The following is a 27,880-nucleotide window of genomic DNA, read 5'->3' on the forward strand; positions in this document are numbered from 1 at the left end:
TGACAAGGTTGTCCCTAAGGAGAGCCCAGGAAAGGCTACTGGTGAAAGTGTAGCCTAGCTGCAGGAAGAGACTCCGACATTGTGGAGATCCACTATCGTGGGATGGACACCAAGAACAGCAGTGGTAATAAAGCAGAGACTGCCAGAACCCAGAAGACAGGCGGTGTGTGCAGAAGAGGGTAGATCGTGAGTGGGTCCCGGACACTGGACGCTGAGTTATTTACACTGTTGGAGTTTGGTTGTACTTTGCTCAGATGGTGACTATGCCCTCGTTCTTCCCTCTTGAAGTAAGAAAATGCTTAACTTATTTTTTTACTATTTATTTTTTTATTTTTGGTTTTTCCAGACAGGGTTTCTCTGTAGCTTTAGATCCTGTCCTGGAACTAGCTCTTGTAGACCAGGCTGGCCTTGAACTCACAGAGATCTGCCTGCCTCTACCTCCTGAGTGCTGGGATTAAAGGTGTGCGCCACCACCGCCCAGCTTATTTTTTTATTTTTACAGGAGCCTACATTTGAGAAATTTTGAACATTTAAAGAGAATTCGCTTGTTTTGTTTTTTGAGACAGCGTTTTCCTGTAGCTTTAGAGTCTGTCCTGGAACTTGTTGTGTAGACCAGTCTGGCCTCGAACTCACAGAGATCTGCATGCCTCTGTCTCCTGAGTGCTGGGATTAAAGGCATGCATCACTACCACCTGGCTGAGAATTTGGAGTTTTTTTTAAGATTTTTTTTTTGAGACAGGGTCCTTGACTGCCCCTTGAGCTTGCTGTGTAGACCAGACTGATCTCAGAAAGAGTTTGAATTTTACAAGAGACTAGATATTTTAAAGAGACTGAAATTTTTTGATTCTTCTCTCATATATTACATCCCAACCTCAGTTTCCCCTCCCTCCACTCTTCCCAGCCCCTCCCCTACACTTCCCCTCTCCCCCAGATCCACTTCTCTGGTTCCCTTCAGAAAGAAGCAGTAGGAGGAACAGGGTTCCAAGCACAGGCAAAAGAGTCAGAATCCACCCCCCCCCACACACACACACACACTGCTGGGAGTCCCACAAGGTACACGCCTGCAGAGGACCTAGGTAAGACCCATGCAGGCCCCCAACTGGCACTTCAAGAGACTGAATTTTTAAAGGAAGCCTGTGATTCCTTTTAACTTCGTTAAATGTTTTTTATTGTGATGTTGATATTGATGATTTTGGGATGAGCAAGAAAGGGAAAGTTCTGGCTTAATAGTGATCTCTCTGTGTGTGTCAAGTTGACAAGAGGTGAGTTGTCCTGGCTAGCTTTGTGTCAACTTGGTACAAGTGAAAGTCATTGGAGAGGAGGCCGGCTCAGTTGAGAAGATGCCTCCATAGAGCAGGCTGTACACAAGCCTGTGGGGCTTTGTTTTAGTGGCTGATGTGGGAGGGGCTGACCCATCGCGGGAGAGTGCTGGGCATGACAGGACACACCTGAAATCCTAGTGCTTGGGAAGCAGAGTCAGGGACCAACACATATTCAGGCCGTCTTTATCTGCGTAGTGAGTTCTAGGCCAGCCAGTGCCATGTAGTGAGTTCCACTTCCTACTCTCCTCAGAAAATGAATGAATCAGAACACAGATGGGAACCCAGGGCTGGGTCAAGCTGTTCTGAAGGTTTATTGGCTCACTGATCAGCTCTTAGCTGGGGTATTGAGAGAAAGGACTATTATATGTTGCAAGGAAAGGGAAGCCGTTCCTGGATTGCTTTTAAAATGGTGTGTGTGTGTGTGTGTGTGTGTGTGTGTGTGTGTTGGCAGAAGCTAACTTTGAAGTCCAGGCTGACCCCCTATCTGTCTCCTACATACTAGAACCATAGCTGTGTACTGCAGCCACACTGGGCTTCTGACATTGCTTTCAGCTGCAAGGCACTGTGAATTCCTTGCTCATCATTGATAGTTGGGGTTTAACCCCATCATGTGGCCCACTGAAACCATTATGGAAGGAACCTGTATTTTTAATTTTAGAGCAAACCTGTTTATTTACACACTAAATCCGCTGTATAGAAATTTCATTTGCATGAAGCTCTCCGAGCTCTTACCTAGTTCTTTCGTATTTGGAAGACAGAAGAGGGGTAATGTGAGTCTCCGTTTGTGTTCGTGGCCCCAGAATAGAGAAATGTCCCGATTGCTCTGATGCAGCGACCTTTGGTGACATTGGAACAGGAAGAACGTCTGATGTTTTAGGTGGCAGATTTTGTGTGTTTCTTGTGCATAGGGTTTCCAGATGGATAAAATTTTGCATATTGGATTCTGGTGGCTCAAAGAATGACATAGAGTAGGGCCTGGGTACCCTGGTACCTACCTTCTGGTATGGAGGCAGAATGTGTATTTTCCTTCTCTTGTTAAGACTTGTATCAACCGAGTGAGTTTGGCTTTTAACTCTCAGATATAGAGATTTTTAGGCAGACAAGTTTTTCTTTCCTGCCCACCAGTTCCCAAATAACCAACACAGAGTTTCAATATTAATTATAATTGCTTGGGTGGTAGCTCAGGTTGTTACTAGCTAACTCTTATATTTTCAATGAACCCATATTTTTATCTACACTCTACCATGTGGCTCATGGCTTATTACCTCATTTCATACACATCCTGCTTCCTCTGTGTCTGTCTGGTGATTCCCAAGACTCCACCCTTCTCCCCAGGGTCCTCCTAGTCTGGCTCTCCTGCCTAAACTTATCCAGCTATTGTCCAGTCAGCTTCTTTATTAAACCAACCACTGCGACATATAATTCACACAGTGTAAAGGACTATTCCGTAGAGACTGTTAATTCAAACAACCATCCATGGTTTTTCGGATCTCTGGGTTCTACGGTGGGTCTCAGACCCACACTAAGTAGCTCCTAGTAGAAATAGTCCCCATGCCTTCAAAGTCTCTAATAAGAGTCTAGTTCCCTGAGTCCCATCAGAGTGAGGATGTTGAAGGATATAGAGCACATCTTAGGTGTCCTTGGACTCCAGTACCACCTGCAATAAATCTTGAGGAAAGCCTTTACTTACTGCTTTTCTATGGGGCCTCCCTCATTTCCCTCCCCGCTAAGAGTCTATAAAATTGGGTGGGAGGAATGGGTGGGGTGAGTAGGAGGAGGGGAGGGAGTGGGAGCTGGGATTGGTATGTAAAATGAAAAAAGATAGATTTTCTTCTTTTACAAATAAAATAAAATGGTTCTTTTTATGTGTTTGTATAGATCTATGTGCCTGTGTGCATACATGACCATGCCTACACATACATGTGGTAGCCAATGGTACATGTTGACAATCAGTCTGCAATTGCTTCCTGCCTTTTCTTTTTTTTAAACATATGCCTTTCATTGAATCTGATTGGCTACACTGGCCAGCGAGTCCCAGAAATCCCCGTGTCTCTGGTCTCCTAGGATTAAAGGTGTGTGCTACCACACCGGTTGTTCTTGTAGAGGTGCTGGAGACCTGAGCTCAGCCATCACGCTTGCCTGCCAGGTACTTCACTGGCTGAGTTGTCTCCCCAGCCCCCGAATTCTTTTGTCTTGCTATGCCGTGCCCTCCACCCTTGATACTTGTTATATACTTAGAACCTGGTGTGGCGGTCAGGCTGCGGCAGCACGCTTCAAAAGAAAAGCCTGCTCTCTCAGCGGAGCGCCGGTGAGCCAGAAGGGCGCCTCCTCGCTGTGTTACCTGTGGGCTCCTAGGCGGTGAGAAATACCAGACTCCTCAGTTCTAAGGTCTCCATCCTTCTTCCCAGTGTGCTCAGGACCTAGAGAACAAATACAGGTGCTCTTGTGTCTTCAGTTCTTAGAAAACGAAGACGACTCTTGTATCTACGGAGAACAGAGGAACCGCTTGTATCTTCAGAGACACTTCTTCAGTCTCTGGACTTTCTATGCTGCTGAGTGATTGCCGCCAGGTTGCAGGTGTGGCCTGAAGATGTGCCACGGTCCAGGGACTTCACTGGAAGGCCCGGAAGTGTTTAGTGGTGGGATGGCACAGCCAAATCTTGTGTACTATCCACCATTCCAATGAAGTTTTAAAACCATGGATGGGGGGTGCCTTATGGAGAAGAGAACAGAGCTTTTAGACAGAGCTTACAAAGTGAAACAGAATTTTGAAATTGTGGTGTTTTTGTAGGAGAGTCCAGGTGTTCACCTCTACTGCCCACCACTCAAAATATAGTTTTTTTCTCTTTTTAAAAAATTTTTATTGAGCTCTACATTTTTCTCTGCTCCCCTCCCTGTCTCTCTCCTCCCCTTCAACCCTCTCCCAAGGTCCCCATGCTCCCAATTTACTCAGGAGATCTTGTCTTTTTCTACTTTCTCCTTCCCATGTAGATTAGATCTATGTATGTCTTTCTTAGGATCCTCTTTGTTGTCTAGGTTCTCTGGGATTTGTAGGTTTGTAGGCTGGTTTTCTTTGCTTTTTTAAAAACCACTTACGAGTGAGTACATGTGATAATTGTCTTTCTGTATCTGGATTACCTCACTCAAAATAATGTTTTCTAAATCCATCCATTTTCCTGCAAAATTCATGATGTCGTTATTTTTTCTGCTGTGTAGTACTCCATTGTGTAAATGTACCACATTTTCCTTATCCATTCTTCAGTCAAAGGACATTTAGGTTGTTTCCAGGTTCTGGCTATGACAAACAATGCTGCTATGAACATAGTTGAGCACATGTCCTTGTGGTACGATTGAGCATCCTTTGGATATATACCCAAAAGTGGTATTACTGGGTCTTGAGGAAGGTTGTTTTCTAATTTTCTGAGAAATCGCCACACTGACATCCAAAGGAGCTGTACCAGCTTCAAAACAGAGGTCTTAAGTCAGCAAGATGACTCAGTGGGTAAAGGCACTTGCCACCAAGGCTGGCGTTAAGAGTTGGTGCCCAGACCCTACATGGTGGTAAGAGAGACCCGCCTTGTGCAACTTGTCCTTTGACCTCCATACATTGTAGGCTTTAAGACTTAACAGGCAAAAACACACACCACCACCACCAACAACACACAACTGAAAATTAAATGCTTCTTCAGTGGCTCTGAGTAGAAAGGCTGGGCTCATAGACCATGGGAAGCTGGGTCTGTGATGAATGCCTGCCTCCTGGCCCAGGCCAACAGATGTTCTTATGGTCCACACTGTGGGAACACAAGGATGAGTTCATTAGGGAGTGACTGGGAGCTGCATTGCCTGTGATTCTTCTGCCAGGAATGGGGAAACAGAATGGAAGAGAATGAGAAACAGTGCAGTATAGATTTGGGGGAGAGCTCCCAACAGAAATGAGCCTCCCATTGAGAGCTGGCTCAGGCTCAGCCTCCCTTCTCTTTCCCAACACCCAGTGACTTGATTTGGAGATGAATTTCCCAGAGTTAAGAAATGTGGCCTCCTTGGAACACAGCCTTAAGCTATAGTTAACTGCTGGATGTGGCCAGCACCAGATGACCTCATCTGAAGCACTTCTGAGTCTGCTCAGAAGGCAGGTCCCCATCTTTGAGCAAACCTAATGATAACAGCACCTTTATTTGCTGCAGCTGTGTTTGGGGCAGCCTCCCCACCGAGCCTTGGTGGTTTCCTTTAATCCTTTCTTTAGGAATAAAGATTGTACTTTTTTTTCAGGATAATTAGAAATTGTGGGAGAAACCTACTCATTACTCCGCATGGTCAGGGCAAAATGCTGGTGGTGAGAAGGATTTGGGGTTTGAAGTCAACCTTGCCCCTAAGTACATAAGGAAATTAATTCAGGAGGAAATAGAAACACCATTGGCTTATAATCATGGTTTCTCCTGTGATTGTATCCTTGTACTGGAACCAGACGGCCCTTCTAGAGGGACGTTTTCATTCTGAACACATTGCTTTGATCTAGGATCTATTCCTTTCAAACACACACGAAACTTTCTTGTAATCTGACTTTAACTGAGGTTCATTAATGTGACATCTAGACTCATTGTATACATTTTATATTTCAAAAAATACCGTGGCCTAGGCATTCTGGCTTTTTTAAAGTTTAGATGAATTTTCCTAAAAAGCCAAGTGATGTATTTCACATGTCTTTGCTCCCAAGTTAAGCTCTCCACGCAGTGATCTGATTAAAAATGTGTAATGTAGCAGAAAAGATGAATATTTTGATTTTGAGTCTGTTCTTAAGCTGTAAGAAGGGCCTTGACTTTGGAGTGGAGCCACGCAAGGAACCCAGAGATCAGATCCACCCCCTCATGTTCATAGACCATCTTTGGACATAGCCATGGTGTAAAATGGCCATTTTTACTTTCAGTCAGACACGAGACTCAAGTAAGGAGTGTTTTGAAATCCCAAATTCTCAGTTTTTAAATCACTCCCAACTTTATGGCCTTCCTTGCCTGACTGCATTTGCTTTTGGCAGAGGATTAATAAACAGAAAAAAGCTCATTTATTTATCCACTCACTGACCAAAAAAAAAAAAAAACAAAAAAAACAAAACCCACAAAAATAAGAAAAATATGCGAGTGGGTCCTAGAAAAATCAGTCCACTGTTTGGTCAGTTTTTTAATGAGACCAATTTTGTGAATGTGAACTGCTTGTAAAAATAAAAAAATGGGAAGGGCATTTGGACACACCCGGCCACGTGGATGAACCGTGAGGACGTGAAAAAAAATCAGACAAGTGCTTTAAGAATCTGTGTGTGTGAGGGACCGAGAGTTAGGAACTCGCAGAGGAAGTGACTGCCAAGGCTACAGAACAGGGAGGGCCAGGGAGTTAGTGTTCATACGGGAGCATACGGGGTTCCCATTTAGGAAGATAAGGGCTTGGAGGTGGACACCATCAGTGTGCGAGGCGCCACAGAGGTCACTCATGTGAAGATGGTTTACAATGGGACGGGCAAGCTCTCAGGGGTGGAACATTTGCCGGGATGCATGGCGCTCCGGGTTTGAACCCCCAGGACTAATAAATACATGAAATTTAGCATCTTAACATTTACTTAAATATTTATGTCATATGTCCTTTAGTGCAATTTTATTTCGAAAGCTGTGAACTGCTAGCTGGGTGGTGGGGGGGCGCAGTGCACACCTTTAATCCCAGCACTGAGGAGGCAGAGACAGGCGGTCTCCAGAGTGAGCTCCAGGACAGCCAGGGCTACGTGGAGAAACCCTGTCTCAAAACAAAACCAACCAAACAAAAAGAATCATTGTCTGAGGCACGGCTCCATTAGTAGTGTTTGCTTATCATGCACAAAGGCCCAAGTTCAGTTCACCAGCACCACGTACAAAATTAGGCGTGGTGGTGTATATTTGTGATCCCAGCACGGAGAAGGTGGAGGCTGGAAGGTTATTAGCAGTCTAAGGTCACGCTCAGCTACATAGTGAGATTCAGTGGAGCGAGGTCAAGGGGAAAAAGTGACTTGCCGGCGTAAGCGTTTATTTCCTAGGATGCTCTGGGATGAGTCATTCGGTGTGGTTCCTTTCTCCATCCTCTCCCAGACTCACACCAGCCATCAGTACTGGACATAGCAAATGAAGCCAGCGAAGTTGGCGCCAGGTTTGGGAAGGTCAGTGAATGGAAAGGAAGGAACTTACTAGAAAGTGTGTTCTCTGGAAAAGTCCCAGGCTGAAGTGTATTCCCATGGGGTGCTGGGCTTTTGATCTATGCCATGTGTTAGTAAATAAAATAGGTAAATGTCAAATGCACTGTGCGGATGGTCCCTTAACGGCGGCCAGTGGTCCTCTTGAGGAAGATTTCTGTTTGTGTCTACATACTGTGTTGTACAAGCTGTCTGCTCATGAGTCTCCTGGGCTCAGAAAGGATGGTTTGATGGGATCAGAGATCAAGGTCTAACGGATGAACTGCAACTTCATGCGCAATCTGGCTTATTTCTACCACAGCAAGCTGTGTCTGGTGGGTTTTCTGTGCTGACATTTATGCTGTTGTGTACTTGAAAGGTGGCTGTTGGAATTAAATATTTAATTCTATGTAGTGTAACTTAAGTAGCTTGGCGCGGCTGGTGGGCACCTTGGACAGCACAGCCCGGGGTCATCCTTGGGTGTGTGGCCCCTGTGTGGTTCATACTGAGCCCATTAAATGGAGGTATGCAGCTCCGTTTAACTCTGAGAAGACTGAAGAAGTCTCGGCTGCTTAGACCAGAGGAAATGGTTTTCTTTTGAAAATAGGATATTAGGTCACACCAACTTTGACAAACATACTACTTTTGTTTGATTAGTCAACTATGGATCTAACCAGTGGTTAACAATTATTAACTGACTTCCTGCAATAGGACACTCTGTGTTTAGGAATGATGATTTAGACAACGAGATACTATTCAGCCTTGAAAAGAAATGCTCAGACTGGAATGTAGCTCAGACATAGACTGTCCACCTATCATATGGAAATCTGTCAAGCCACAAAAACCCGTGAGGAACTAGAAATGGCCTTCATAGCAAAAGGAGACAGCCTGCAAAACCCAGAACCCTGTGGTTACAGCTATTAGACATTCTGGCGAAACGAGAGAGAAAGTAAAGACCAGGGTCCCCCGGGGAGGTGGAAGAGGAAGGATAAGCAGCCAGGGGACTTTTAGGGCAGTAAAACTGCACTATGAGACACTTGTGTGGTGGCTACAGGCCACCATGTGTTTGCTCTCACCCTCAAATGCACAGTGCCAAGTGCGAGCCCCAGTGTGAACCAGGAGCTGCAGTGGTGGTGGTGGTGGTGGTGGTGGTGTGTGTGTCTCCAGTGTGAACCAGGAGCTACAGTGGTGGTGGTAGTGTGTGTATGCTCAGTGTGAACCAGGAGCTGCGGTGGTGTGTGTGTCCCCAGTGTGAACCAGGGGTTGGGGTGGTAGTGTGTGTGTGTGTATGTATGTATGTATGTATGTATGTATATGCCCAGTGTGAACCACGGGCTGGGGTAGTGGTAGTATGTATATGCCCAGTGTGAACCAGGGGTTGGGGTGGTAGTGTGTATGTATGTATATATGTATGTATGTATGTATGTATGTATGTATATGCCCAGTGTGAACCACGGGCTGGGGTAGTGGTAGTATGTATATGCCCAGTGTGAACCAGGGGTTGGGGTGGTAGTGTGTATGTATGTATATATGTATGTATGTATGTATGTATGTATATGCCCAGTGTGAACCACGGGCTGGGATAGTGGTAGTATGTATATGCCCAGTGTGAACCAGGAGCTGTGGTGGTGGTGATGGTGGTGGCGGCTGTGTGCTCGGTGTGAACCAGGGGCTGGGGTAGTGTTGGTGTGTTTATGCCCAGTGTGAGCCAGGGACTGGGGTAGTGGCGGTGTGTTTATGCCCAGTGTGAACCAGGGGCTCGGGTGGTGGTAGTGTGTATATGCCCAGTGTGAACAAGAGGCTGTGGTGGTGGTGGTGTGTGTATATGCAGATTCTTTAACTGAAATAAATGTCTACCTCAGTTGTAGACATGGCTCCTTCATACATTCAGGGTGCTGACATGGTCCTAACTGGGCGAGACTGGGAGGGGAAGCCAGGCTGTGACCCGAGTTAGCCCAGCAGCCTTGTGCTCACTGCCTTGACTGTCCCTGGGCTGTTTCCTTGGCGTGGTTGCCCTACCCTGGGGATGTTAGCTAGCTGTCTCGTCAGCAGCTCAGCTCGTGAACTCTTCCCATTATAAGCACAGCTGTCACGTGGGGACACCAAACTCTTTGAGCTCTGCTTCAGTCCCTAGTGCTCAAGGGCCCCGGCTTCCAAGGAGGTGGGTGGTTTCCTGAAGGAGGAGATGGAGCCTGGGTCGGGGGTTTCTGGACTCAGCCGCCTTCATATCTGCTCGGGGAGTTCTGAAATGTACGTGAGGTAAAAGCCTTGACTACTCTTGTCCAGTGTGTGGGAAGAAACGCGCCTTCATGCCAGCAAGTAATTCTGTCGCTAAGTCACACCCCTGACAGTTTGTAAAAGCCTGCACTTTCCTGTGTGATGAGGGCCCCTGGATATTGTAGTGGCTCCTCCCAGCCTCTGGAGCCTCTTAGACTGGCGTTATGTTAGTGGGAACCCCACTTCAGAGGAGAAAAGTACAACAGGTTTTTGGGGTTGGCTGATCCTCTGTTGTGTTGTGTCCCCGAAGGTCCCTCACCCAGACCTAGGGACCCTCTACCAAGGCCCAGGGTCACCTAAGGGACCTGTCGCTTAATGTAGAGAGAAATTCCCCTGAGGTTTCCTGCGTCTGAAGGTGGCTGCCTGACCTTTTCCAGTTTGTTGCTGCCTGCTGCAGTGACCTCCTGTTCACAGCTTGAGCTGTTTTCAGGCAGTCAACCCGAAGGGCACCACCAGACCCCTGCAACTGACTGACTGGGGCCAGGTGGGTGTGGATCGTGCAGTCAGAGCAGGGTGGGAACTCAGGACTCTGCTGTGCGATGGTGAGCCCCACCCTTCCTTTACATGAGCATGCCAGAGAGCAAGCCCTTCCTCACCCTCCAGCTCCTGGCTCAGGGAAGGCTCTAGAGGGGAAGGTGGGATGCAGCCTACCACACTCCTCTTCTCAGAGGGCCGTAGTCGGTTCTGCTGGGTGCAGCTGTATCTGGAGGGTTTTCTGCAGACTGTCATCTCCTGGCAGACCCCCACACAAACACATTTTCACATTCCATTTGAATGCTCAGAGGAGCGGAGTCTCTTCTGAGGTTACACATTCTTCTAGCGTGATGCTCTGCTTGAGTATGTAAGATGTGCAGGACAATTGCCCCTCTGTGGGCAGGGATTCCAGGAGTGTGGGGGTGGGAGGGAGCCCAAAGACTGGCGTCTACCTGGACTGGAGAAGATGCTCAAGCATGCATCTGCTTTGCGGGGAGCTCAGATGCTTCCTCCCAGGGATTTAGCGCTCTCTGGACTATTTCCAGATGGAGCCCTGCTTTGAGCTGAGAATCTGCCAGAGAGTGACTGACTGGCTGTTAATGCATGCTGGGAGACTGTGTGTGGCACAGAAGGACCCAGAAGTTTCCATTCTAGCCACTGAGAATGAACTTGGGCAGCTCACTTTACCTCTCAAATCTCAGTTGTGTGTATGTGTGTGTTTTGCTTGTGATAGAGTGTAAAAATAAGTAATTTTTTAATTAAAAAAGAGCCAATGTGATTCTTTTTTAATGCCTAAAACTATGTCTATCTCTCTCTCTTTTGGAATACGTACATATGAGTGTGTATATTTATATGTGAGTGTGTATATGTCTCTGTGTGCATGTATGTGAGTGTGTTTGAGAGTATAAGTGTGTATCTGTGTGTCTAGTGAGTGTGTGTATGTGTTTGATATGTATGTATATGTGTCTCTGTTGTATGTATCCATGTGTGAGTATACTGTTTGTGTGCTATATGTATTTATGGTATATATGCATGTGTGTGTGAGTGAAAATGTCTGTGTGATTGTATTGTGATGTGTGTGTTAGTATATGTCAGTGTGTATTAGCATATATGTGTGTGTTTGAGTGTATGTATGAATGAGTATGTGTGTGCATGTGTTCTTGTGTGTATGTGTGCATGAGCATGTATGTGTGTGTGTGTGTGTACATACATGTGGATATCAAAGGAAGAACTGCTGAGTTGTTCTCTTCCTCTGTGTGGATCCCCGAGGTGACACTCGGGTCACGCTCAGTGGCAGGTGCCTTTATTCATTGAACCATGTCATTGGCCCAACCAATGACACCCTGAAGAGCCTGGGAAAGAATCCACCCGCTCTGAACTGTCACCCCTCCCTCCCATCATGACCACCCTTGGTTTTGGTTTTGCTTTTGCTTAAATTTTCCGGGCTTCCTCTTTGATTTTCCTTAGGGAGATTTTTCTCAGGAGCATCTCAAAATAGGTACACTCAAGACCCACCTCGGGTCCATTCCAGGCATGCCTCTTAGGTGCAGCCGTGTGGCCACATTCCTTGGGTGGTTGTGACAGTGGAGGTGAGGACCACAGCCTGGGGAAGGCAGGACAGCTGAACAGAAGCTTTCATGGGGGCTCGGTGTTGAGATTTTCACTCTCGGGGAAGATGGAAGACTGTCCCCATAGTCATTTGTAACTTCCCTAGGAACATAACTGAGTGCACAGCTCCCAAGCTGGTGCTTAACCTGGAGTTGCTTGGCTGACTGAGCCCCGCAACCCCGAGACACAAGTGTTCATTCCGAGGTCCCCACAGCAACCCCGAGGGAGTGATACAGAGCCCGTTTCTCTCTGGAAATTGGTCCCCAGAGAAATCCTGCTGCTGGGCTAGTGTGGAAAGTGAAGAGAGGCGAGAGAAGATGGCCCCAGGCCAGAAACCGGAAGCAGGGTTGAGTGTGGGCGGGCTTTCCTGCGTGGTTGGGCTTTTTGTCTGTGATGTGAGCAGAAGCCTGGCTGAACCCCTTGTCTCTGGCCCTCATGTGTGCCTGCCAAGCTGGATTATCATTACCAAGTTGGAATGTCAGTGTCCCAGGCCCAGAAGTGGGTCCAGAGGATTTTACAGCTCCCAGGAAAGGTCTCTGATGTCTATTGTTGTTGTTATTATTGTTTTCCAAATTGAATCTGGAATCCCAGGTCCATGCTAGGCAAGGGCTGAGCTACACTCCCGACTCCTGGCACCGGGGCTCTAAGCAAGGCCCCAGCGCCTCTGTTAGGCAGCTTTCAAGGAGAGAAGGCTTTGACTTAGGGTTCAGAGGTTGGTGCCAATATTTTCTGGCTCTGTTGCTTTGGGGCCTGAGGTAAGGCAGCAGACACGTGCAAGAGGAGTGGGCAGGGCGAAAGTTTCAGTGTCCCCTTCAAGGACACCCCAATAACCTAACCCCTTCCACTAGGTCCCACCTCCTAAATATTCTCCCACAGGCTGGTGATCAAACCTTTTTCATACGGGGTTTAGGGGACATTTATCTGAATCATAGCAGCTCCCAAATTTCTGTCCTTGGAAGTTTGGGCCAAGACATCTTTATCAAAGATTGTGAGCCACTGCCAAAACTTTACAGGGGAAGAAGGTGCCGAGGTAACCATGGCGACTTACGGGGGGGGGGGAGGGGCGGGGTTGCAGTGGCTCCAGAGAGGTTTCTTGAAACCACAAAGCTAAAGAGCTGTGACGTATAGAACAGAGGTTGCTGGTTTTGACGTCTGGGAAGTGTCTGTGAACAGAGGTTGTGGGGATGGGCTGTCACCCCAAATCTAAGCTATGGAAGGACTAGGTCTGGTAGCATCACCTGCAATCTCCACACTTGGCACACTTGGGGGGGGCTGATGTAGGAGGACTGCAAGTTGGGGGACAGTTTGGGCTACATAGCAAGACAAACCCCAAACCATCCACCAAGCCAACATCGAACAATAAAGAGAAGGGAAGGCTCCAAATGACCGAATTAAATGCCTGACGGAAGCAACATAGGGGTGGAAGGATTTGCTCTGACTCTGTCGGATCCGGTCCGTGGCTGCTTAGATCTACACTCTTGCACAGAGCGCATTGCCAGGGAGAACACGTGACAGAGGAGGGTTGTACCCAGTGGGCAGGAGGTAGGATGGGTGTGGAGAGGAGCAGGCAGGGTTACACTACTCCCAAGCGCCCACCTCCTCCAGCTAGGACCCACCTAAGGTAGGACCCACCTAAGGCAGGCCTTCGGAACCACACAAAATAGTACCGCCATTTAAAACAACCTGTGTAGGACACGCCACATCATAGTGAGGTCCAGCAGGAGAGGGCCGGAGATGCTCCTATAGCCGTCACCTAAAGTGAGACCCTGTCCTCTCTGTCTTCAGGTATCGGGTGAACTTAAGGCCCAGATTCGTCACTAGGTACAAGACAGTGACACAGTTGGAATGGAGATGCTGCCCTGGCTTTAGAGGAGCAGACTGCCAAGAAAGTCCCAAAGACCCCCTGAAGATCCCCCGGCCCCCACCACCTCGACCAAGAAACAACCTGAAGAAAGCCACAGGTAATATCTCATTGGTGCCCTGTTGTGTGTGGTCACCTTTGATGTTCCTAGTGTAAATGGCAGGGTCTATGATGGGCAATTGAACAAACAAAGTTATCTGAAGGAGCAGGGACAGTTGGGTGGGACACTTCCTTAAAAATAAATTGCTTCCTTAGGGCCACTTGTCAAACACTTCCTTTATTTTCCCATGAGATGTTTTACATTTTAAAATAGTAATTTGTCAAAATATCTTTTGTAAAGTAGTTTGTTAAATAAATTTCATTACCAAAACAATGTACATAAATTAGGGAGTATTTATAAAACATGGGAAATATGTTTTTTAATTTATGTTTTTTTTTTTTAAGACAGGGTTTCTGTGAATAGCCCTGTCTGTCCTGGACCTTGCTCTGTAGAGCAGGCTAGCCTGAACTTACAGAGATCCACCTGCCTCTGCCTCCCAAGTCCTGGGATTAAAGACATGTGCCACCACACATTTTCTTTTCGTTTTTGTTTTTTAACCTTAAAATAGTACATTTTTCGAGATTGAATGTGCTCAAGATAGACAAGGCAATGAATGACCTCATCTAGCATAGAACGCAGAGTGGTGGCTGCATTAAGTTAGTACCCTAATCACCCATGCTGTACTTTAGAGCCCTGGAATGTAGTCATGTTAATAACCAAAGTGGAGTGCCTTTGGTCAACACCTCTCCGCTTCCCCCAACCCCAGCCCCTGGTACTCACCACTCCTTGTGCCTGTGAGTTTGACTAGAGTCCACGCAGAGGGAAGGTCCCATGTGTTTACTTTTCTGTGCCTGGGTTATAGTACCCTCACGCAGTACCCTCTAGGTTTTCTGCCACATGGGGCTAGACTTTCTTTAGTCTTTGTTTAATGTTTGTGTGTGTGTGTGCGTGTGTGTGAGAGAGAGAGATAGAGAGAGAGGGAGAGAGGGTCTGTCTGTCTGTCTGTCTGTCTGTCTCTGTGTGTGTTGTACATGTTTAAAGAGGCCAGAGAAGGCATAGGATCACTTGGTTGTGAGTTGGAGTTATTTGTGAACTGTCCTTTGTGGGAGCTGGGAACTGAACTCGGGTCCTCTCTGTTCTTAACCTCTAAGTCATCTCTCTCCAGCCCTGTATCCGTATCTGAACATCGTTACTATGGTAGCTGATTTTCAATGAGAGGCCTATTGTGGAGTTTCATGCCTGTAATCTCAGCATGTGGAAGGCAGAGGCACAAGGACTGTGAGTTCAAGGACCCTGTCTAAAACAACGCCTGCCCGGGAAATAACTTCTTGACTTTCTTTATCTGGCAGGCTGGATATTAGCTACTTGGGGAAGCATAACACAAGGAAGACACAGTTTCCAGCTCATTTGAGATAAGTGTTAGGCCGTCATGGCAGGGCCTGTGAGGGACGCTCTGAATGATGGGAAGTAAGGGCCTTGTGAATCCTGACCATTTGTCTAGGGTCAGGTTCTATTTATCAAAGTTTAAACATATGTGTAGCTTCACAAATCAGCCGGTTTTATGCGGACTAGAGGCAAGGAGAGTGATGGCATTTTTCACTGCCTCGGAGGTAATTTACTGCCAATGTTTTTTTGTTTTTCTTCCTGTGCTAATGACAGAACCCAGGGCCTTGGTGGTGGGAGGCAGGTGCTCTACTCCTGAGCCGTGTCTCTGGCTCACGTGAGCACTCACTGAGTCTAGGACTTTACCTCCTTATCTGGTGTCTTCTCATTATGGAAGGTGAAGTTGCCACTCCCTTTCGTCCACGGCACGGCTGTGCTTTCCAGTTACACCATGTGGTTTGCACCATCAATATTGGCGGTATGTGATGTAGTAACCACGTAGAATTGTATAGCTGTGCCCCATAGTGCACTATGGATTCCCTAGAGTTAGTGATTGTACGTCTTTCTCCTTTGCTTGGGTTTCACTGCTCTTATCCCTACATCATCCCAAACTCATCTCTGGTTATCTTTACGTCTTCTGCTCCGTCCAGGCACAGCAGCCCTGGCTGAAGAGATTCCTCAGGAATCTTCTCACCCACCCCACTGTGACCAGTCCTCCTCCTCCTGTCACCCTGGGGTCGGGGCCCTCCTCTCTGAGCTGGAATCTGGTTCATTTCTTCATCTGGCTTGAACACAGCCTCCAGTTGCTGCTGTTTTTTTCTTTCTTTTTCCCCTTTGAGATAAGGTCTCAGATAGCCCAGGCTAGCCTCAAACTTGCTATGTAGCTAAGAATAGCTTTGACCCTCTGGTTCTCCTATGTCTGTCTCCCAAGGCCTTATAGCCACAAGCCAGTGTTGGAAATAAGCCCAGGGCTTTGTTGCATACAGGGCAAGCAGTCTACCACCAAGCTACATACATCCCTACCTTCCAGAATGTTCATGAAGAGATTATGTGGGGGGTGAACTTTCATTTTGCATATATGTAATGTGTGTGTGTGTGTGTGTGTGTGTGTGTGTGTGTGTATTTGCAGGGGTGGAGGCACATAATTTTTTTCTCAGAATTTTTAAGACAATGCTTAGTTTTCCTTTGGTTTTGATATTACTGTTACCCAGTCTGAAAATTCTTGATTCCATTTTTTTTTTATGCTTTGGGGATGGTCTTTGTCCCTCCCTTTTAAATTGCCGTATTAATGGGATGTTACACGAAAGGGAAAAGAATGTTTATTTCCTAGCTGCTCACTAGAAGGTGAAGCACACTTGTGACCCAACACTTGGATGGCTTCAATGGAAGCGTTGGAAGTTTGAGGCCAGTGTGGTTTACACAGTGAGCCCATGTCTCGAGAACAAATGCTTACTTCTAACTTTGTGTCATTCATTTTCTGGCTTTAGAGAGTACAGTACGTATGTGAAGCATTAATCTAATTCATCTTAATCTATAAAAAACCAGGATCCAGATGTCGGGGCAAAGACCTGGACGATCAGGGAACCAGGAACAGTTGCCGGTTGCTCCTTTCCCCTACCTGCATCCAAAAAAAGCCTGAGATCCCGGCTACACCACCCACCCCCATCACTTCCTGTTTCCATCTCCAGAGTGCTGGGATTAAAGGCATGTGCCACCACTGCCTGGCCTCTATGGTTAACTAGTGGCTAGCTCCGCCCTCTGATACCCAGGCAAGCTTTATTTGTCAGAACACAAAACGTCACACAGCAACTATAACTCCTGAAAGATTGCTTTTTTTTTTTTTTTTGGTTGGGGCAGGGTTTGAGACAGGGTCTCACTATGATCACTTGGCTGATCTGGAACTTACTATATAAACCAGGCTGGCTTAGAATTCAGAGTTCTCTTGCTTCTGCCTCTCAGTGCTGAGATGCTAAATGTGCACCGCTACACCCAGACACCCCTGTGTCTTATTTTGTTTCGTTTCCTTTGCTCAAAAACAGCGTTTAGTTAGTTTAGTGGTTCTGAAGATTACTCCCCCCCCAAGTATCTTTATTTATTTATTTTTATTTGAACTTCTTTATTGATTCTTTGAAAGTTTCACATCATGTACCCCGATTCCGTTCACCTCCTGGTCCCCCATATCTTTCCCTCACCTCTGTAGCACCTCCCCCAAAGGGAGCAAAACAGAACAAGTAAGCAAGCCAACAAAAACAAGAGCAAAACAAAACAAACCTCTTCTCTTCTTCATCTTTCCTGCCTCTCCAACACCTCTCCATTCGTCCTGGTGCCACTGGGGACCTCTGTGTGTCACACAGTGGACTCTTGTTCAATCAGTTTTACCAGCAAATGTCCATGCAGTGAGTCACTGGTCTGGTTTCTGGAACCATCACTGGGTTCTCACCGGAACTCCTCTGGGATGCCCCGTGGCTGCCCCGAGTCATAAAGATCCTGGAGATATGGTTCCACAGGCCCAGTCCCTCCATGACCTCCAACAGGTCCTAGATGGGGGTGTTGCTAGGGTGGGCCAACCCAAGACCAGGCTGTGGACCTGGGTGGCAGTTGAGCTGGTCAGTCCGGGTCCCAGGGCCACCCAGCTCAGGCAAGGGGGCAGAGTCAGCCCCCCCTACACCCTTGCCCCTCAGGTTTGGTTCACCTTGGCCTGTGGTGAGGGATGGGGCCATCTCTCCTGAGTATAGGGGCCAGCTCTTTTTCTAGTGTCTTAAGATAGAATAAAAATTCCAATGTGTTCTTCATAGTTCTCTGCAGGAAAGCACTTGCTCGGGAGTTTGGAGATTAGGTTTTGAGTCTTGTTTTCCTGCTAAGTGGATTTTAATGACCAAAAGCTGCTTGCTGTTGCAAGACAAGAGACAAGACGGGATAAGGAACATGAAGCCAAAATGCCCACAGTGCTCTGGATTCCAGGGTCTTTCGTTGTTAGGCACACATGTGTTGTGTGTGGTTGCGTCCTTGTTTGGTTGTTTCCTTTCCGTGCCAGGTCTGCCAGTGAGAGCCTCGTCCAGAGTTCCTCTTCCGCCTCCTCTGCTGCCGTCCAGGGTGTGGCCGCTTTGCTTCTCGCTCTTTATTCCGTTGCCATGGGTTTCTGTAGCGTCTGTCTTTTCTTTCTTGTTTAACTTCGTGCTTTCTCTATCGATGTTATCCCTTTTCTAATTTAGTGTTCTCTCTATTGATGATGTCATCGCATTTTGGGATTCATTACTGTGGCTATTATTCGTCTTTCGGGTTGTTTTCCTGGGTTCTTTTTCTCAGAGTAAGATTATTAGATGTTTATATACCTCTCTCTCTCTTTTTCTTTTCATCTTTCCTCCTTTTTTTTTGTGCTGGGGAATTGAACCTAAGACTTCACACATGCTAGGAAAACATCTCTTTTTGCATTTAGTAGCCATTATCTTCCTAACCAAGGGCAAACAAGACCCTTTTAGCATAAGGATGCTAAGCAAAGAGAAAAGAAGATTTCTGGGGGCGTTTTGAGGAAACCTCCAATATAGGATGTTGGTGCCCACATGTTGGCTCTCTCTGGCGTGCTTTGTGGCATCTTATCACCAGCTGTCAGCCATGGGGTAGCTACAGCTCACTGGGTGTGATGCAGTCACATGACACAGCAGATGATATATGATATGATATGGTATGATATGATATGATATGGTATGGTATGATATGATATGATATGGTATGATATGATATGGTGACAGCAGGGTGACAGACATCACTGATTATTTTGCTTCCTGTGCATACTCTTTAGCAACCTCTTTATAGAGGAGGGCAGTGCAGCTCCCAGAGTAAACTTTGGGCACAAACAGTAAATAGCAAAACCAAAGTAGAAAAGAGGTCTGCTTGACTCCGAACCTGTTCTCTGCCACAGACGTGCTTGGAGTCAGGGAGGCTACCATGGAAGGCTTCGGGATCTCTTCCAGGCACCCTGCAGAAACTGGCCATTCAAGTCCTGCTCTTTCTTTCAGATACTGATCCAAGCCACGTCTCACAGCCTAAGGAAACTCTGTCGCCAACAAATACAGCAGAACCGGACCAGGCAGCAGATCCAAAGCAAGGTCCTCCAGAACTTAAGGAAACCAAAGCCCAGGTGCTGGAGGAGAAGGTTGTGCGGCTCACCAGGATGGTGCTGGACCTCCAGTCCTCCGTGGCAGGGCTGAAGGAGAACCTCAGACACACCGTCCAAGATGATGGCAGCAAAGGGCCAGCCCCGTGGCTCGGTCACCTGCACCCACAGCCAACCCCTGACAGCGCCTTTGCCGGAGACGCAGAGCCGAGCCAGCTTCCAGGCCTCCTCAGTAGCAGGGACTCTGGCATGAAGGACATCAAGTCTGAGCTGGCTGAAGTCAAAGACACACTGAAGACCAAGAGCGATAAGCTGGAGGAACTAGACGGCAAGGTAAAGGGCTACGAAGGGCAGCTCAAGCAGCTGCAGGAGGCGGCCCAGGGCCCCACAGTCACCATGACAACCAATGAGCTGTACCAAGCCTACGTGGACAGCAAGATAGATGCCCTGAGGGAAGAGCTCATGGAAGGCATGGACCGGAAGCTGGCCGACCTGAAGAACACGTGCGAGTACAAGCTGGTGGGCCTGCAGCAGCAGTGTGATGATTACGGCAGCAGCTACCTGGGGGTGGTAGACCTGATTGCGGAGAAGGAGGTGAGCCTGAAAAAAGACATTGCCGACCTTCGAGCCCGGCTGCCGGATCCCTCAGCCCAACCGAGGTGCTGTGACAGTCAGAAGAATGGTGACCTTGGCCAACAGATCAAGACATTAGATCAGAAAATCGAGAGAGTCGCCGAGGCCACCAGGATGCTGAACGGGCGGCTGGACAATGAGTTTGACCGCCTCTCCGGTCCAGAATCAGATGTGGACTTCGATGCAAGATGGACCGAGCTGGACGCGAGGATCAACGTGACGGAGAAGAACGCAGAAGAGCATTGCTTTTACATCGAGGAGACCCTTCGGGGGGCCATCAGTGGTGAGGTAGGCGACTTGCGGCAGCTTCTCAATCAGAAGATTCACTCCCTGGAGGACCGTCTGGGGATCGTTCTGCAGGTGGCCAACGGCTCAGATGTGGAGTTGACGCCAGCGGACACTGCCTTGCCAGGGCAGCCAGGGGCAGGGAATGAGCAGATCCTCATGGAGCTGAGTCGCCTGAAGGACAAAGTTCAAGTGGTTGAGGACATCTGTCAGCAGAGCTTGCCTCATGGGATAGATGGCACTTTGCCGAGCGGAGAGGACCTCACACACGTCAGCCTGAGCCTTTTGGAATCCCTCAACCATACGATGTACAGGAAGTTCCAAGAAACAAGTCGCAGCATTCAAAAACTTCGAGAGGACTTCAGCTCCCTCCACTCTCAGCTGAATCACTCGGACTGTAAGGGGACTTGTTCGCAGAGCAGCTTGAGTGACGGCAGAGCCAGTGACAGTGCCGAAGCAAGCGGGTTTACCAAGACTGGGGAGCAAGAGAGGACAGTGGGGACCGTCCCAACTCCCGGTGCCCCGTGCTGCGGCCAGCTGGAGGAGCGCTGGCAGAGGCTGCAGAGCCGAGTGCTGGCTGAGCTGGACGGCTGCAAGGAGAGTGCTCACGGGGCTCAGAGCGGGGTGTCTGCGGTGGAGGGCAGAGTGTCTCAGCTGGAGCAGACATGCAGCCGGCTGGATGCCATCTCCGGGGGTCTGCAGAGGATCAAGGAGGGGCTGGGCAAGCACGTGAGCAGTCTGTGGAACTGCATCCGGCAGATGAACGGGACGCTCAGGTCACACTCCAGAGACATCTCTGGCCTCAAGAACTCCGTGCAGCAATTCTACAGCCACGTTTTCCAGATATCGACAGACTTGCAAGATCTGGTGAAGTTCCAGCCATCAGCAAGTAAGTGATCGGCAGCCCCGTTCCGGTAATGTGCTTGCACAGCAAGTAAGTGGATCGGTAGCCCCGTTCCGGTAATGCGGGTAATGCGTTTGCGGCCCGTGGCAGAGCTGTGATAGCCTTTCAGACGGTTGGGGAATTTTAACTATGTCAGTGCGACACCAAATATGACCCATAGGTCAGTGACAGCTTGTAAATTGGAAGCAACATGCCAACAATGAGAATACCAGCTTGGGGATGCAGAGTGAGGCCCTGAGTTCAATTCCCAGCACCACCTCAAGGGAGGTGGAAGTATGGTGGCTAGAACTTGGGAGGTGAAGGCAGGAAGATCAGAAGTTTAAGGCCATTGTAGGTATCATGAGACCCTGTCTCAAAAGAAACACATACTCACATGATTATATATATATATATATACCCCTACATGCATGTTCATGTGTGCGTGCACACACACATAAACACACTCACAAGTTTAAGGCAAACTTAGGTTATGTGAAACCCTGTCTCAAAAGAAACACACACGAACACACACTCGCATGCACTCCTCACACACACGCTCACAGACATAGCCCTCATGTGCACACACACATGCGTATGTACACTTACATGTGCACACTTACACTCTCACATGCACACGCACTCACACGTAGGCTCCCACATGTACCCCAGCACAGGCATGCACGTACCCCAGGCATTTACAATACAACTTTGGCAGCATTTAGGCACATGGTCTGTGTGTTTTATAGAGTCAGCTTGTAACACACAGAAAGTAGGAAAGAAAATCTGATTCGCCACAGACAGAGGGCAAAGAAGTGATCTGTGCTGCGTGCTCCGGGGGCAGTCTGTGTTGCCTCTGCCTGCGGCAAGAGAATCCCCTCTCTGATAACCCATTTATCTCTCGTGTGTTGTTATTGTCTTTGACACCACCGCTTCCATTTCCTGATCCAGTACAGTTGCGGCAGATAGGGTGACGCCGCGTTGTGTTCACAGGTACAGACAGGACCGTGACCGAGCGCGGTTTGAGAAAGCCCCGTACTTCTGTCAGCCATGGTGCCAAAAGCAGCGCCTGCTGCAGTGCAGACACCCAGCGAATGCGTAAATGGCCGAGTGACAGTCTCTTGATAGATTTGAGGAATGTATTTCATAGCGATAGTTTGCTTTAAGACAAACACATAATCCTCGGAGGATAAAGATGCTTTCTTCTGATCTTCTCTTGTCCACAGCCCAGGAACAGGCCAGGACTTTCTAGTCCTAGTTAGGGTCACTGTTGCTATGTTGGAACACCGTGATAAAGCCACTCGGGAGGAAAGAGGTTATTTGGCTTATACTTCACTGCTCATCAGCAAAGGCAGCCAGGACAGGAAGTCAAACTGTGCAGGAACCTGGAGGCAGGAGCTGGCACAGAGGCCGTAGAGTTCTACTGACTGGCTTGCTCCACCTGCTCTCTTATAGAACCCAGGACCACCAGCCCAGGGATGGCCCCACGTACAATGTGTGGCACTCCCCCATCGCTAGTTAAGAAAATGCCTTACAGGTCTGCCTACACCCCAATCTTATGGAGGTACCCCCTTTTATTAAACACAGATTCTTTTCTCATATAATATAATCTGAATATAGTCTCCCTCCTCCCAGCTCCTCCCCACCTCTCTTCTCCCTGGATCCTTTCTGTCTCTCATTAGAAAAGAAGATAAAATAACCAAACATGACAAAGGATATTAATAGAAAACCTTTATATCGAAGTTGGCCAAGACAAGCCAACAGAAAAGCAAGAGTCCCAAGAGCAGGCACAAGAATCAGAGACCCACTTGTTCACACATTCAAGATTCCTATCGAAGTATTAAACCAAAATCCATGATACCTATGCAGGAGAGCTGGTGCAGAGCCAGGCAGGTCCTGTACTTGCGGCTTCAGTCTCTGCGAGTTCATACGAGCATTGCTTAATTGATGTAGAGGGCCTCGTTTTCCTGATGTCCTCCATCCCTTGTCTTCCCTACTCCTTCTGCTTCCTTGGGGTTCCCTGAGCTCTGAGGGGAGGCATTTGATGGAGACATCTCATTTAGAGCTGTGTGTTCCAGTGTCTCTGCATGGTGTCTGGCTGCGGGTCTCTGTTTGTTCCCATCTGCTGTAGGAGGAAGCCTCCCTGATGCTGGCCGAATGAGGCGCTGATCTGAGTAAAGCGGCCATCATTAGGAGTCATTTATTATTGCTTCCCACTGTGTTAGGTTTCCATACTGCCCCTCAGGTGTCCTTCAGTTCTAGCTGACACTTCTCATTCCCTCCCTCGATTCCCTCCCTCTAACCCTCCCCTTTCCCACCTGATCCTGTCATTCTTGTCTCTCTCCCCACTCCCCTCTCCAAATTATTCTGTTTCCTTCCTCCCAGAGAGACCCATGTGCCCCCTCCCAGTCCTTTCCTCTATGCCTATCCTCCTTGGGTCTATGGATTGTAGCTAGCTTATCATTCATTTAACAGCTATATCCAGATATAAACGAATACATACCATATTTATGTGTCTGGGTTACCTCAATCAGGGTGATTTTTTTTTCTACTTCTATACATTTCAAGATGCCATTTTTTTTAAAGGGTTGAATAATAGTCACTGTATAAATGCACCACAATTTTTAGTCCATTTTTTTATTGAGGTACATCTAGGTTGTTTCCGGTTTCTGGATATTATGAATAGAACAGCAACAAACATGGTTGAGCAAGTGTCTCTGCAGCAGGAATGAAGTGTCCTTTGGATATATGCCCAGGAGTGGAATAGCTGGATTTCTGAGGATGAACACACTGATTTCCATAGTGACTATACAAAGTTGCACTTCCACCAGCAACCGAGGTGTGTTCCCCTTGCTCCATTTCCTTGACAGCATCGACTGTCACTTGTGATTTTGATCTTAGCCATTCTGACAGGTATAAGATGGAATCTCAAAGTAGTTTTGATTTGCGTTTCCCTGATTGCTAAGGATGTTGAACAGTTTCTTAATATGCTTCTCAGCCACTTGTTTCCTCTATTGAATATTCCCGATTTTAGTGGAACTGTTTTGCACTTCTCTCCAACAAAGCTGATATTGCCTTATGATAATTCTTAACTGAGGTTCTCTTCTCCCAGATGGCTTTAGCTTGTATCAAGTTGACACAAAACTAGGCAGCACAGAGGTCAAGCTTGTAAAACAGCTCTGTGTACCAGCATGCTTCAAGCTCTCCCACATGGATGACAGAGTGTGTACCATTTCTATAGCTTGTGGGTGGAGCTGGGATGGGCGCTGGGAGCAGGCAAAGGTCATGGCCGCTGCATAGCACACAGCCTTGTGTCTCCCAGAGATGAATGCAGACGTGTAGGGCCCACAGCACTTATGGAACACCAGCTGTGAGCTGAGGAAGCCATTTCCCAACTTCCCCTCCCCTCCTTTCTCTTCTCTTGTCCTTTCCTGCAAGCCTGTCATCTTTTCTTCCGTGTTAACTCCGGGTGACACAGAGCTGAGCCTTCCTGGCTCCTGAGAGCCTGTGGTAGTTTCTGACTGGGCCCCCACTGAGGAGGAGCTGTGGAGAGGGCCAGGCCGGGTCCTGTCACCTCAGGAGGTGAGGGGAGAGTTCATGGTAGTCAAGCAGACATGCTCTGGATTTTGTCTCTAAAGTACGGTGTTCATTTGTAGATAAGGAGTCACCAGGGTCAAGCAGGGCTGGAAACTGGCCATGGTCCCCAGGCTTGATTATCTGCAGGACACAGCCCCCACCTCAGATCTCAGCCGCTGCTGTGTCTCTGGAATGTAAAGTTAAGGTCGTGAGTCCTGTGTGTTCACAGGGCAATTGTCCCTTGTGGTCGAAATGCTGTCTGGTCTGTGCTTTACAATAACAGATGCAGCCAGATATTTCCAGTTAATTAGCAGTGCTGGACAGCGTGGGAATCTGTGTCCGTTCTGAGGCTCTTCTCTGCGGAGCTAGAAGCTAAACTCTGGAGACAGTGTGGTTTCACGCACCATCCTCCCGACTGGGGCCGTGCTGTGAATACAGACCGAGTGTGCTTGGGAGAACTTGGGATTGAGAGGAGCCAAAAATTAAAGAGTAGTATTCTGTGACCTCCAGAACCCTCAGACCCAGGAATCCTGGAGCCTGGAGTGACTCTGGCGCTAAGGTTGGTCACACAAACAGTTAAAAAGTAACAGGACATTTACCGAGCAGAGCAGCGACAGCAGGTGAGGCTCTGTGAGGGGTGCAGAGATCACAGGTCCCACCCTCGGTAACGCGACTCAGGTCCACGGAGAGCGCGCACAGCCTGCGCGCAGTGCAGGGGGGTTAAAGTTCAGGGCCTTGCAGAGATCCAGCTCTCTGCTCACATGCTCTCGCGCACCCCTCGAACATAGTAGAACATAGGAGATACTGGCTTCACAGGCGGCAAGTGTGAACCAAAGTCTGGTGGAGAACCAGACAAAAAGGATCATGGGAATTGGCCGTTCTCCAGCCTCCCAGAGGGCTTTGCAAAGGAAGAAGCCCCAGAGACGAGCCTCCAAGCTTAAGCAATTACTGAATCAGGTTGAGAGAGATGGTGAGCCGTGAGGTAAGAGGATGAGAGAAACTTCCAGAAAGAATGTGAACAGATAATTAAGGAGTGGGTGGAATTCAAAAGGCAGGAAGAAAAGGCATTTGTGGGAAGACTTTGGGGTGAAAGGGTGTTTTTTTTTTTTTTTTTGCCGTGTAATCTCCTACCCCAATCTTGGTGCTAGTTATTTTCCATTAATTCCCGGATCAGGGGCTTGCACAGGGCTCAGCTGCTCTTCTGGTCTAACGTCAGCCTGACTCAGTCACATACACTCCGTGTTGTGCTTGGCAGGAAGGTTCACGTTCACGTGGGCCACAGACCTGGGGTCCTGGTGATCCCCCATGCGGCCCCTCCCCTGTGTGTGCATGTGGGCTTCTCATACCCTGTTCCTCTCAAGTAGCCTGACTTACACACGTGGCACTCACTGGCTTCAAGAGGGGAAGCAAAGCTGTGGTCTCACCGGTGGGCCTGGAACCACTTCTGTCATATTCACTCCGGCGGACCAGCCTTGGAAGGGTAACATGGTTGCCATACTGGGAGACAAGGGGTTCTCATGGCGAGTCACTTCTCCCACGGTGAGAACCAGCCCAGAGGAGGGCTGAGGTCCTGCACAAAGATCATAACCTGGGTGTAGGTTAGGAATGGAAACTCCTGTTTCTAACCAGTTCATTGTTAGCTCGCAGATCATATTCTTGTGAGACGCCATTACAGTGGGCTGAATTACCCAGCAGGCCCTCGCTGGGTCTTCTGTATCCCATCAAGGCATGTACTTAGGAGGGATTTGTAAGAGTGTATGCAATACATATATTACTATATATATATATTACTATACATACATACATACATACATGCATACATACTGGGACTCTGATGAGCACCCAACTTCTAAAAGATGAACAACATAATAATTAATAATAAGTCACAGGTGTGTATCGCCACACCTGATTTAGTAGTTTAATTAGCAGATCTGTCCGAAGCCATGTCCTATCTCAGTCAACGCAGGTCTGATGCTCTAGGTGTAGAGTCTAGAGGAAAAGACAGAAGAGCCACGCTAGCAAAGGCCCACCTTTAGTTCCAATCAGAAGCCTGAGGAGAGATGAAATGTAATAGATTATGGTAGGCAAGAATTTGTTTCAGCTGCATGGTCAGGGAGGGCTGTGCCGCGCCATGGAGATGACATTAGAGGTGTAATTGAGGACAGAGCCCCCTTAGCAATCTCTGCAGGAGAACGGTCCAGGCAGAGAGAATGGTGTGGTTCTGGGATGCCCTGGGACAGGGATGGATTTGTTCTTTTGAAAAACCAAGTTTGGCCAAGAGTATCAGCAAGACAGAAAGTGAGAGGCTGCGGGATGAAAGAGGGGCATCTGTTTATGCCCACTACATAGCTACCATCAGGGCCTTGAAGTACTATGAAGAGCAACTAGGAGATGTTGGTTCGCTCCCAGGTTTGAAATCCCAGCCTACCCGTACCGAAGCTCTTTGGGTGGGTTGTTAGCACCCTGGATGCTTACCCCCTTTCTTTCTGTGAGTTGGAAAGCGGTCTTAATGGTGCTGGAGTTGAAGGAGATGCTGCTGTGGACACAGAGCCTCTTGTCAGGCTTCCAAGAAGGGACAGCCCTGCCTCGACCCCTTTCAGCATCCTGTGCTGAGAACGTGTGGCTGTGCTTCTTGTTTGTGGCTCCTGGTCTTGCCCCCAGGGAATCCCTCCTCTCGGGATTCTGTTATGCCACAGACTTAAGGATCCTATTTTTCATTAAGTTCCTTATGGTAAGCTGTAACAAGGAAGCAGCTCAGACTGCTGAAATACTGGACCGTAACGTCTGACTGGGGCTGGTGGCCTCCTAGTAGTGTCCTGATGGCTTTTGCCATGGACTTGAAATCCACTGAGTTTGGGGGTAGCTTGGGTTTAAGGTACAGCGATGGACTATCAGGATTCTGTGAACTCACATAAAATAAAAGTGAAGACGTGTGTCAGTCAGGCAGTCAGAACTCATGGACCGCTCTTCTCTGGGGGCGCCTGGCTTCACGGACTGCTCTTCTCTGGGGGTGCCTGGCTTCTATTACATCCTCGCTGCTGTAAATAGCAGCTTTTATTCATCAAAAATTTGAATTTTGGGTTTGTAGCGATGTTTCAACAATTAAAACGTGTGTGGCTCTTACAGAGGACTGAGTTCAGTTCTAAGACCCTGCATTGGGGAAGAGCTCCTAGCCTCTTCTGACTCCACACTCTGGCACTTCTATTGACGTGCCTGTGTGTGTGCGCAGTAATGATGTTA

General features: G+C 48.1%; 1 protein-coding gene across 1 annotated transcript in view; it reads left to right on the forward strand.

Moving 5' to 3' along the window:
• Positions 1–27,880, forward strand: part of Emilin2 (elastin microfibril interfacer 2) — a 54,126-nt gene that overhangs the window by 16,084 nt on the left and 10,162 nt on the right. The window contains exons 2-3 of the mRNA XM_038315611.2: positions 13,654–13,829; positions 19,169–21,073. Of these exons, the coding sequence (XP_038171539.2) occupies positions 13,654–13,829; positions 19,169–21,073 (2,081 nt within the window). The remainder of the gene's footprint in view (positions 1–13,653; positions 13,830–19,168; positions 21,074–27,880) is intronic.

Source organism: Arvicola amphibius, chromosome 18 (genome assembly GCF_903992535.2).
Source record: "Arvicola amphibius chromosome 18, mArvAmp1.2, whole genome shotgun sequence".
NCBI classification, from domain to species: Eukaryota; Metazoa; Chordata; class Mammalia; order Rodentia; family Cricetidae; genus Arvicola; species Arvicola amphibius.